This window comes from Artemia sp. Qi Xiang Cuo, chromosome 19, assembly GCF_049724085.1.
Source record: "Artemia sp. Qi Xiang Cuo chromosome 19, ASM4972408v1, whole genome shotgun sequence".
NCBI lineage: Eukaryota > Metazoa > Arthropoda > Branchiopoda > Anostraca > Artemiidae > Artemia > Artemia sp. Qi Xiang Cuo.
Genome location: NC_142812.1, coordinates 44103120 through 44116168, shown reverse-complemented (window position 1 = coordinate 44116168; position 13049 = coordinate 44103120). Strand labels below are relative to the sequence as shown.

The 13049-nt window shown below is 37.1% G+C and overlaps 1 protein-coding gene across 1 annotated transcript in view; it reads left to right on the top strand.

Annotated features, from left to right (window-relative positions):
- Window positions 1–618: 618 nt before the first annotated feature.
- LOC148940893 (sodium-dependent phosphate transport protein 2B-like) overlaps window positions 619–13049 on the top strand; it is an 82397-nt gene continuing 69966 nt past the window's right edge. The window contains exon 1 of the mRNA XM_089105172.1: window positions 619–736. Within this exon, the coding sequence (XP_088961298.1) occupies window positions 734–736 (3 nt within the window). The 5' untranslated portion in view covers window positions 619–733. The remainder of the gene's footprint in view (window positions 737–13049) is intronic.

Genomic DNA, 13049 nt, shown 5'->3' with positions numbered 1-13049 from the left:
TTCCCCAGCCCTAAATTTCGTGGATTGGTGATACAAATTGTAACCAAATAAAAAATGTTAATAAACCTGGAACAAAATTTATTGGATTTCCAATGTACTGGAATTAGTAAACAGCTATCCCCTACTTTAGATGCACTCCTTTTAGTAATGTTGATGTAAGTTCCCTTTTCAAACTAAGCATTTAAAAAAATATATATCTACCCCCCCCCCGAAATTTTGTGAATTGGAGCTACTAATTGGAAATAAAATAAAAAGAATTGCCAAACATGAAATCAAATTTATTATATTTCCCAAGGTACTAAAATTAGTCAACTGCTGCCCCCACTATAGATGCCTTTGGGTCTCAAAATTAGAAAACTACTACCCAGTTTTAGATCCCAAGAGCACCGACCCGGGTACTAAGACCTGATTTTAGTGACGTGCCTCCTACCTTACTTTTTGAAAGAATATGTCCATGCAAGTATTGCAATTACGTTTAGCCTACAAAAATATTTCTGAGAATTCGCCTACTAATGAAAAACATATTGTCAGAGAATTTATCAGCGGCTAGAAACCATCACAAGAACGTCAAATTAATTTTGATTGGCACTTTACAAGATTACAGAACGATTCCCAGATAAAATACTGTGTTATAAACAAAGCCCAAATATTTTTTAAATTTAACACAAATTCTATTATGATAATGTATGAAATTTGATTTAAATTACACTCAAAGCTCCTCAACGTGGCTGCCATGGTAAGAACTTTCATATAGTGACTTCCTAGGGGTAAAAGACGTTCTACTACAAAGAACTTCGACTTTCGGAAACATTTCAATTTTGTAATTTGGCATACCCATCGAAGTAATCTCATTTCATCATTAATTCTATATAATTCTTAGGTGAGTTCTATTAAGCTGAGTTGACTCACTAACTGCCTTTCTAGGCCTAGAAAGTGAAACTCGGATTTTGAGGCAAAAGCTGTACATAAAGAGGGACCCCTGCTCTTTTGTGGAGCTGCCACTTTACTGGTCGTCAGTAAAGTAGTATATTTTATGCTGCTGTCAGTTGTGATGTGATCGCTTGTAGCTAGTACGGCTACAAGGTCGTAAGGACGTCATTAGTCACCAGGAGTGAGATTGGTGATTGCTAAGGCCACTGAGGTGTGGAAGTATAGCACTCTGTTAATTTGCTAACGTCTAATTCTGCAGTAAAGTACCGTGGTTTTCTAGTACTCTGCGGAAGAAGTGGTTTGTATCTAGACTCAACCACGCCAGCTATTCTTTGTATTCGTAAGTTAATGATAAAGAATAAAATTTAAATTAATTGCCTTCTTGTGTTTCATGTGGTATTTTGAGGGTTTGATATTGTTCCTTTCCTGGCTCGAAATGATTTTGTACTGTTGGGAAAGGTATCAAAAATTAGGAACGGTTTATTGACAGTTATTTTTGTAGGGGTTCATGTAAATGGATAATGGGGCCAATACTTTAAACTAATTGTGTTTTATAAATACACAAAATATTCTTGCTTCTTAGGGCCAGTTTTGAAATCCACGTGAAGACTAACCATCAAGAAAAGACTGAGAAACGGAGGAATATCTTGTTATATACAGTTAAAATGTATATGCTATATATATATATATATATATATATATATATATATATATATATATATATATATATATATATATATATATATATATATATATATATATATATATATATATATATATATATATAAGAAAAAAGGCTCATTCGATTGAAAATTGGAATGGCTAGTGCCCTTTTTAATAGTCGAAATTGATTGGAGGGCAACTAAAACCCCTTCCATACCCACCCTTTCCCCGAACACATCCAATAAAAGTTTTGAGATAGCCACTTTGTTCAACGTAGTTGATTTCCAGATAGAAATTATGCTTTTGAAGACAATTCCCCCACAGCCCACAGGGTAAGGGTTTTAAGTTATGCCCTGGGTTCATATAATGATTTTATAGAAAGCTTTGTCGGAGAAACTTCAAAAAGGGCTCATTCAATTGGAAATTAAAGGGCTATTGCCCTTTATTGTCGAAAGTGGTTGGGGGGCAACTAACCCCTGTCTCATGTCCCCGTTTTCCCCAAACACATCCAATCAAAATTTTGAGACAGCCATTTTTTTCAACGTAATTGTAAATTCTGGAAATTAGGTTTATAAGGATGACTACCCCCCCCCCCCACAGCCCTCAGGGCAAGGGTTGTAAGTTCTGCCCTGGGGGCGTATAAGGTTTTTATACAAATCGTTGTCGTAGAAACTTCAAAAAGGGGACACTCGATATAAAATGGAAATGGCTAGTGCCCTTTTTAATAGTCGAAAGCGACTGTAATGCAACTAACACCCCTTCCACGCCCACCATTTCCCCAAACACATCTAATCAAACTTTTGAGACAACCATTTTGTTCAACACAGTTGAAAGTTCTGGAAATTATAACTTTGAGCAGGACACTCCTCCCATAGTCTTCAGGACAAGGAATATAAGTTATGCCCTGGGGGCATATAAGGTTTTTATTGAAATCTTCGTCGTAGAAACTTGAAAAAGGGCTCATTCGATTGGAATTTCAAATGGCTAGTGCCCTTTTTAATAGTCGAAAGTGATTCGAGGACAACTAACCCCCCTCTTACACCCATCATTTCCACAAACACTTCCTATCAACATTTGAAGGGTCCAAAATTATATCTTTGAGTATGATGACCCCCCACAACCCTCATTGGTAAGGTTGTAAGTTATGCCCTGGGTGCATAAAAGGTTTCTTATAGAAAAGTTGTGTCGTAAAAACTTCAAAAACGGCTATTTTTTGGAAATTGAAAGGCCTATTGTCCTTTTTAATAGTCAAAAGTAAACATTTCCCCAAACATTTCCGATGAACATTTTGATATATCCTTGTTTTTCAATGTAGTTGAAAGGTCTGGAAATTTCAAGATAACACCCCACCCCCCCCCCCCCCGATAGCCCTTAAGACAAGGGTCGTAAATTATGCCCTTTGGACATATGAGGTTTTTATAGAAGGTTTTGTCGTAGAAGCTTCAAAAAGGGCTCATTCGATTGTAAATTGAGAGGACTAGTGCCTTTTTTTATTAGTCAAAAGTGATCAGAGGGCAATTGCCACCCCCCCCACGCCCATCATATCCCCAAACACGTCCAATCAAAATTTGAGATATCCATTTTGTTCAACATGTTAAAAGACCTCATTCGTAAAATGGTTCATTCGATTGGGAGTTGAAAGGGCTAGTGCCCTTTTTCAATGTCGAAAGTGTTCGGGGGGCAATTAAACCCCCTCCGACGCCCAACATTTCCCTAAGCACATCCACTCAGAATTCTGAGATAGGTATTTTGTTCAACGTAATTGAAAGGCCAATAAATTATGTCTTTGAGGGTGACGCCCCCTCCCCCCCCCCCCAGAAGCCCTCAGGGCAAGGGCTTTAAGTTATGCCCTAGGGCAGATAAGGTTTCATAGGCAGCGCAATAGCGCTGCCTATAGTACAGAACGATATTATAGAACGCAGCTATAATATTATAGCTGATATTATAGCTGCTATAGATAGGCAGCTATAATATTATAGCTGCCTATAGTATAGAGCGATATTGGCACAATGCATCATTTTTTTTTCTTGGTCTTAGACCAGGGCACTTCGTATCAAAAGAGTTGTCGTAAAAACTTTGAAAACAGCTCATTCAATTGGAAATTGAAGTGGCTTGTGCCATTTTTAAGAGTCAAAAGTGATTGAAGGCAACTAACACCCCTTCCACGCCCACCATTTCCCCAAACACATCCAATCAAAATTTTGAGATAGCCATTTCTTTCAGCATAGTTGATTTCCAGATATAAATTATGTTTTTGAGGAGGACAATCCCCCACAGCCGTCAGGGCAAGGGTTGTAAGTTATTTTCTGGGGAATATAAGGTTTTTATAGAAAACGTTGTCGTAGAAACTTCAAAAAAGGCTAGTTCGATTGGAAATTCAACGGGTTAGTGCCCTTTTTAATAGTCGAAAGTGGTTGGAAGGCAACTAACCCCCTCTCACGCCCAAATTTTCCCCCAAAACATCCAATAAAATTTTTAAGAAGGCCATTTTGTTCAACGTAGTTGAAAGTTCTGGAAATTAGGTCTTTGAGGATGACAAACCCCCACAGCCCTCAGAGCAAGGGTTGTAAGCTATAGCCCGAGGGCATATAAGGCTTTTATAGAACGTGTTGTCGTAGAAACTTCAAAAAGGGCTCATTTGATTGGAAACTGAAAAGGCTAGTGCCCTTTTTAATAGTCGAAAGTGATTGGAAGGCAACTAACACCTTCCACGCCCACCATTTATCATAAAACATCCAATCAAAATTTTGAGATAGCCATTTTGTTTAACGTAGTTGAAAGTTCTGGAAATTAAGTCTTTGAGAATGACAACCCCCCAGAGCCCTTAGGGCAAGGGTTGTAAGCTATGCGCTGTGGGCATATAAGGTTGGTTTTTTTTAGAAAGTTTTGTCGTAAAAACTTCAAAAATGGCTCATTTGATTGGAAATTGAAATTGCTTGTGCCCTTTTTAATAGTCTAAAGGGATTGGAGGATATCTAACACCTGTCTCGCATTCACCATATCCCCAAACACATCCAATAAAAATTTTGAGATATCCATTTTTTTTTACGTAGCTAAAAAGTCTGGAAATTATGTTTTTGAGGATGACACTCCCCCCTCATCCCTCAGGGTAAAGGTTGTAAGTTATGCCCTGGGGACATATAAGACTTTTTGTTATAAAAAGTGTTGTTGTAGAAACTTCAAAAAGGAAGTAACCATTGATGATTGGATGGCAAGTAACCCCCCTCTCGCGCTCACCATTTCCCAAACACATCCAATCAAAATTTGAGATAGTCATTTTGTTCAACGTAGTTGAAAGGTCCGGAAATCCTGTCTTTGAGGATGACAACCCCCTCACATCCCTCAGGTAATGTGTTGTAAGTTATGCCCTGGGGCATAAAGTTTTTATAGTAAGCATTGTCGTAGAAACTTTAAAAGGGCTTATTCGATTGGAAATTTAAACGACCACTGCTGTTCTTCTCAGTCGAAAGTGTCTAAGTCCCAACTGACCTCCATCTCACGCTCACCATTTCCCCCAACACATCCACTCAAAATTTGATAGTAATTTTCTTCAACGTAGTTGAAAGTTCTTTAAATTAAGTCTTTGAGGATGACAACGCCCCCCCCAGCCTTCAGGGCAAGGGGTTTGCCCCCCGGCCCTGGTGGTATATATGGTTTTTATTGAAAGTGTTGTCATAAAAACTTCAAAAGAGCTCATTCGATTGAAAATTGAAAGGGCTAGTGCCTTTTTAAATAGTTGAAAGTGATTAAAGAGTAACTAACACCCCACTCATGCTCAACATTTCTCCATACACATCCAATGAAAATTTTGGGATAGACATTTTGTTTAACGTAATTGAAAGTTCTAGAAATTAGATCTTTGAGGATGACAAACCCCTCACAGCCCTCAGGGCAAGGGTTGTGATTTATGCCCTGGGGGGATATAAGGTTTTTATAGAAAGCGTTGTCGTAGAAACTCAAAAAGGGATCATTTGATTGAAAATTGAAATAGCTATTGCCCTTTTTAATAGTCGAAAGTGATTTGAAGACTTGACATTTTTATAACAAAGATCGATGTGGGTACAATGTATTTTTTTTTTTTTTTTTTAGACCAGGGCAATTCGTATCGAAGGAGTTGTCTCTTCGAAAAGCGCTCATTCAATTGAAATTAGAAAGGAATAACGACCTTTTTAAAAGTAGAAAGTGATTGGAGGGCAACTAGTCTCCCTCCTACGCCCACCCTCCAATTTGCCCAGTATGTTTAGATTAAATCAAACTGACTTAGATTGACTTAAGATTAAATCAAAATACACTGTGTTAATGCTAATTACCAATAAGTCATCTCAGCAGTATCCCAAGAACGACTGAGGGTATTATGTTCAAACTTTCGGGACTACTTCTGCTCTTAAAATTTAACCAAATCAAAATAGAGTAAGTGTATTCCAGCTATCAAAGAAAGTAAACAATTTTTTTTCGAATGGTATCAAGTTTTCTACGAGGTTTTGCATTCAGGTTTTGAGCCCTACTCATGTTAATTTCTGCTCGTTTTGATTTTGACTCGGTTATTTATTGTAATTTCTGTTCGTTTTGGGTTACATTTATTTATCGATGCTGATTTGTGATAGTTTCACGCTTGGTAGATTATTTTATTTTATTTTTGCTCATTTTTTGTTAAATGGAGTTCTTTACTTTTCTTTGAAAAAGTTATTTTGTGGAAACAGTTTTTTTTAATTGATGTCAATATAAAACGAACAGAAATTAATTAAAAAAAATTTTTTTTTTGAAAGTAAAAACATAAATGTTTTTACTTTTGTAATTTTAATAAATCAAAGATTATTAACATTTTGATTACTAAAAATCAGTATATGCATATTAAACTGACAATGCACATTCATTTGTGCATAAATCAACTACACTGAACATAACTGCTATCTCTAAACTTTGATTGAATGTTTTTGGGGAAATGGTGGGCGTAAGAGGGGGGTTAAATACACTCCACTCACTTTTGACAATTAATAAGGGCAATTTCGATATCCAATCGAATGAACCCTTTTTGAAATTTCTATAACAACATTCTATATATACTTTATATGCCCCCCAGGGCTTAACTTACAGCCCTTGCACTGAGCGCTCTGAGGGGCTTATCATCCTCAAAGACCTAATTTCAAGAACTTTCAAATACGTTGAACAAAATGGATATCTCAAAATTCTGATTGGATGTGTTTCGGAAAATGGTGGGCGTGAGAGGGGCGTTAGTCGCTCTCCAATCACTTTCGACTATTAAAAAGAGCAATTTCAATTTCCATTCAAATGAGTCCTTTTTGAAATTTCTATAACAACTTTCTATATAAACTTTATATGCCCCCAGGGCATAACTTGCACTCAGGGATCACTTTGATAACAACCCTTGCACTGAGGGATCTGAGGGGTTTATCATCCTAAAAGACCTAATTACAAAAACTTTCAACTACGTTGAACAAAATGGATTTCTCAAAATTTTGTTTGGATATTTTCGGAAGTTGGTGGGCGTGAAAGGGGCGTAAGTCGCTCTCCAATCACTATCAACTATTTAAAATGGCACCAGCCCTTTCAATTTCCAATTGAATGACCCCTTTTGAAGTTTCTACGCTTTCAATAAAAATTCCAGTCAAATGAACTCTTTTTCAAGTTTTTACGACAACGCTTTCTATGAAAACCTTATATGCCCCCAGGGCATAACTTACAACCCTTGCCCTGAAGATGCGGGGGGAGTGTCCAACTCAAAGATATAATTTCTGGACCTTTCAACTGCGTTGAGCATAATGGCTATATCAAAATTTTGACTGGATGTGTTTGGGGAAATGTTGGGCGTGGAAGGGGTGTTAGTTGCCCTCCAATCACTTTCGACTATTTAAAAGGGTACTAGCCATTTCAATTTCTAATCTAATGAGCCCTTTTTGTGGGGGGTGGGAAGGGTTGTCATCCTTAAACACCTAATTTCCAAAACTTTCAACTACGTTGAATAAATTTGCTATCTAAAATATTAATTGAATGTGTTTGGAGAAAAGATGGGCGTGAGAAGAATTAGTTGCCCTCAAATCACTTTCGACTATTAAAAAGGGCACTAACCTTTTGAATTTTCAATCGAATGAGCCCTTTTTCAAGTTTCTACGACAAAGATTTCAATAAAAACCTTATATGCCCCCAGGGCATAGCATATAACCCTTGCCCTGAAGACTGTGGGGGGAGTGTTCTGCTCAAAGGTTTAATTTCCTGAACTTTCACTGCGTGGAGCAAAACGGCTATCTCAAAATCTTTATTGGATGTGTTTTGGGAAATTGTGGGTGTGGAATGGGTGTTGGTTGCTTTCAAATCACTTTCGACTATTAAAAAGGGCACTAGCCATTTCAATTTCCAATCGAATGAGCCCTTTTGAAGTTTCTACGACAACGCGTTGTATAAAAACATTGTACTTACAGGGCAAATCTTACAACCCTTGTCCTGAGGGGTGTGGGGGAGTTTCATCCTCAAATACATATTTTCCAGACCTCTCAACTACGTTGAACAAAATGGCTATCTCAAAATTTTGATTGGATATTTTTGAGGAAATGATGAGCGTGAGAGGAAGGTAACCCTCCAATGACTTTCGACTATTAAAAAGGGCACTAGCCCATTCAGTTTCCAATCGAATGAGCCCTTTTTGAAGTTTCTACAAGAACGCTTTCTATAAAAAAAAACTTATATGCCCCCAGGGCATAATTGACAACCCTTGCCTTGAGGGCTGTGGGGGGGGGGGGGGGTGCCATCCTCAAAGATATAATTTCCGGACCTTTTAACTACTTTGAACAAAATGGCTATCTCAAAATTATGATTGGATGTTTCTGGATAAATGGTGGGCGTAGAAGGGGTGTTAGTTGCCTTCCAATCACTTTTGACTATTAAAAAGGGCATTAGCCATTTCAATTTCCAATCCAATGAGCCCTTTTCGAAGTTTCTACGACAACGCTTTCTATAAAAACCATATATAACCCCAGGGCATAACTTAGAGCCCTTGCCCTGAGGGCTGTGTTGGGGGGGGGGGGGGTTGACATCCTGTCAAAATATGCTAAAAAATATAATTTCCAGAACTTTCAACTACGTTGAACAAAATGGCTATCTCAAAATTTTTATTGGATGTTTTTGGTGAAATGGTCGGCGTGGAAGGGGTTTTCGTTGCTTTCCAATGACTTTCGACTATTAAAAAGGGCACTAGTCATTCCAATTTCCCACTGAATGAGCCCTTTTAAAAGTTTTTACGACAGCTCTTTTGATACGAAGTGCCCTGGTATGGAAAAAAAATCGATACGAAGTCCCCAAAAATTTTTGGGGGAATAATGGGCGTGAGAGGGGGGTTAGTTACCTTCCAATTACTTTCAACTATTAAAAAGGGCACTAGCTTTTTGTACTTCCAGTCAAATGAACTCTTTTTCAAGTTTTTACGACAATGCTTTCTATGAAAACCTTATATGCCCCCAGGACATAACTTAAAACCCTTACCCTGAAGACCGTGGAGGCAGTGTCCAACTCAAAGATATAATTTCCGGACCTTTCAACTGCGTTGAGCATAATGGTTATCTCAAAATTTTGACTAGATGTGTTTCGGGAAATGGTGGGCGTGGAAGGGGTGTTAGTTGCCTTTCAATCACTTTCGACAATTATAAAGGGTACTAGCTATTTCAATTTTTCAATCTAATTAACCCTTTTTGAAGTTTCTACGACAATGCTAATAGAGTGCTAAGTTATACTTTGCCGACCGCCATAGCAATTCCCATGCTATTTGCCAACCGCAATAGGACCATGCTATTTGCCGACCGCAATAGGACCATGCTATTATACGACCGCCATAGGACCATGCTATTCTACGACCTTAAAAGTTGGCAAGGTATAATGTGGTCAAACATGTTTTGAGAGTATGATCATAATTATATAACTCAATCAGACTGGTTTTTGAGTCAACATCCGTTTTTTAGGAGCCAGTCAGAGAGCGGAGATTACTCCATATGCGATAAATTAATTGGTCATTGGGATTTGAATAAAAAGAAAGGTTTTCATTGCAATTCATATTGGTGAGAAAATTGAATTCAGAGAGAATAGTTTATTTGAGAGGATATTAGTAGAGAAAAATGAGTGGTGAATTTACACTATTGGAGATTAATTATGAAGTCGACAGCAGCAGCAACGATATACGAGTACCCAATGTGGCTGTGGAAATCGCCGGAGGCTGTAGACTATGCCTTGAATGGGACAATATGTATGCTAGATACGTGATATCATTAAGCTAGTTTAAGCAGGAGGAGTAACTATGTTTTGCTGGAAAAGTGAATATTCTCCATATAAATAAACTTCGGTCAGCATTAGATGTGCTATCGAAATATATTGATGAGAACAAAATGCATCAGTGAATATTATTATTGTAATTATACTCAATAAAATTGTTTCTAAATCAAAGGTATTTTTCTTTCTATAGTAGACTAGCGTATATTTTTTAGACTAGAAACAAAATTCTGGTTATTCTGTAGTTGGTTGTGAGAGTGTTAGGACTAAAAAAAACTGGATAGATTTGAGAAAGAGCGAATCATGGAGAATCTAGTGCTTATGGAAATTTTTTTATTCTAGATGATGATTTTCTAGAGTTGTCAATTCAAAGGAAGATATTTTCTTGAGGAATGCTTGTTGATATAATGAAAACTGATCCGCCATCATTAAACTACTGAATGAAGCCTCTAGGTCGTGGTCCAAATGCATTTAAAAAATTTATCGATATATTGATTACGACACGGCAAGATGATATTGTGGGTATGCTTTTAAACACTAGTTTTGAAATTTAGGACTTTTTTTTCATGAGAAAGATGGTGCTCAAGGATGATTTACTCCTCTCTCTATCTAAGACAATTTTTTGTTGTTGGTAGCTCAGTTTCATTGTGGCAGTGAGAGTGACAACACATGAAAAAATGTTCTATATATGTTCCCTATGTATGTACACACTGGGAATCTGGTCATCATGTGAGGATTGCACAATGATTGATGAGTATGATGAAAAGCGTAGATTATGTAACCCGTGTAAATTGCATAGAGGATATGCTGTAAAAATTAAAGGTTGTAATTACTGTCTTGAAGAGGTGTGTGACTATCATCCTAGAGGTCACCTATGCTCCAATTGCCATTATGATAAATATAATCAGTGGGAGAATACATATCCAGGTATGATTGGAAAGAATCCTAACCGTGATTTTAATTTATTGCTACGAGATTGGTATCATCGTGGTTTTAGATTATTCTGGGAGGAGGAGCCGGGTAAGCGATTCAACTGTTGGAGCAACAAAAGAATATGGTTTCTACGTCATCGTTGTGAAGACAATGGATGTTATGATTATAAGCCCACTGATTTTTATTTGGCTGTGACGGAATATGATTCGACACTTGAGGACACTGTTTGTGAAATTGCTTCAAATAAGCAAATTGAAACATGTGAATTCTTTAGAATGAATGAGAATAGCATCATTGACTATACAAAGAGATGCGACAAGAGTGAAGTTACACTCTACTGTAGAAAATGCGAGCCTGAAATTGCAGTACATCAAGATCAGTACACTATGAATTCAGATAATCTACCTGCACTAGTTGTTGTCGAAAAAGACCTGTACCTAGTAGAAGAGGAAATCCAAAGAGTAGAAAAGTCGTTTTATCATGTGTATAAATTTTATCATTTATTAATTAACAATTTAACATACATTTTTAAGAACATTTCATTCGTAGAGCACTAAAAAAACAATTGAATACGGTTGTAAGTATATTTTCAACTAGAAAGTTGCTCAATCGAGGTAAGTCAACGTAGATGTCGAGAAACTGCTTGTAGGTGTAGCCACGACATCTGAACATGAAAAAGAGTAGTGCATGAAAGCCACATGTCTTAGTCGTTAAATCCTGTACTCTTTGTTGATTTTCAATAAGAGTTTTTCCACTGCTTTCAATAAAGTAGCTTATGTATGGAGTGTAGAATTTATAAGATAGGCCAAGAGGATCAAAGAATTCAATATTGTTTGCTGTTTGAAAGATGCAGAGCCAATGGCTGGTCTTCAAAGTCGATTGACTGCTATTAACAATGATTAGGGTTTTGTTAACACTTGGAATTTTTTCAATGAAGTCCGAAGGTATGCAATAGGACTTGTAGTGGGACATGTACGGATCCATACTAAATACATTGATTATTTGGTTTGTGTTCATGGTGCTGGTCTGGTAGAACACAGCCGTCGGGTGTGATTTCCCAATAGGTTTCAAATTGACTCAGTGATATTAGCGTGATACTCTTAGTCAGAGTATCAGCAAATGTACACTTTAAACGTACATTCCCTGTTCGTACTAAACTCATATCCTGAATCCATTACAGGTCCAAAACAATTACCTCATGATTTTTTGAAAACATTTATTCGGTTATTCCGTTTTCAAATAATTGAAAGTCATGACCTAGGGATTGCATGGTTAACTCGTACAGAGTTCTATAGGAGTTTTTGTCATATGATAGAGTGTAGAGTGGAATACCATTCACTTTGTACACAAGGCTAGATATACCGAAAAAATTAAAATCATGGGGGATTATGTCCAGGATCCAACGACACTGCTACTTCACAAAGGCCAAAGCCTATTTTGATGGGATTTCTCCATTGATAAATGATGAATCAGTATAACTAAAAGATCCAGTGGTAGTGTGACATTGATTGCTCATCGTTTGGGGGACACGAAGCTTAATGTTGTTGCCCATGGCTCTCAGCTTTTCCACTGCCAATGCAACAGAGCTCATAATCTGCTGTTTCCGGGCGTGATTAAATGTTGATTTGATAATTACATCGGCAACGGATGCTGCAGGGCATGTTTTTCTAAAATGAAATTTAAACGAGAAATCTGTAACTTCATGTCATTCATGATATTAGTCCATAGCTATTGGGATATTCTGAATATCCTATGACTTAATTTTCCAGCCAGATGCTTATCTTTGCTTAACGCAGCGGTCAATTTGCTATCAGTATCAACATCTGATTGACATTCATATCCCAATGAATGTCTTCTCATCTCCTTGTACGTCTTTGGTGTCATCATCTTAAATTGTAAGTAGCTTGCATAGTTTGATAAATTATTGCTAATGCTCACCAAAGTACCATTAATAAATACACTAATTTGTTTGAATAGGTTGTGTAGAATACAGTTTTCGTAGGAGAGACCGTCGGCAGCATTTGGAGTTGTATTATCTGACTTTTTCTTTACCACAACATTTAAATCAATAAATGTTGATGACAAATCAATGAAATAGTCTTCATTGGAAAATTTTTGAAAGTGTTTATTTTCCGAGAGGGGTTGTTGGGGATGATATTGTTCATAGTAGTCATACCTGATAATAACATCAACAATTTCAGCATTGAATAGATTCAATGAGGAACTAATTGATGGATATGCTTCCTTGTGGG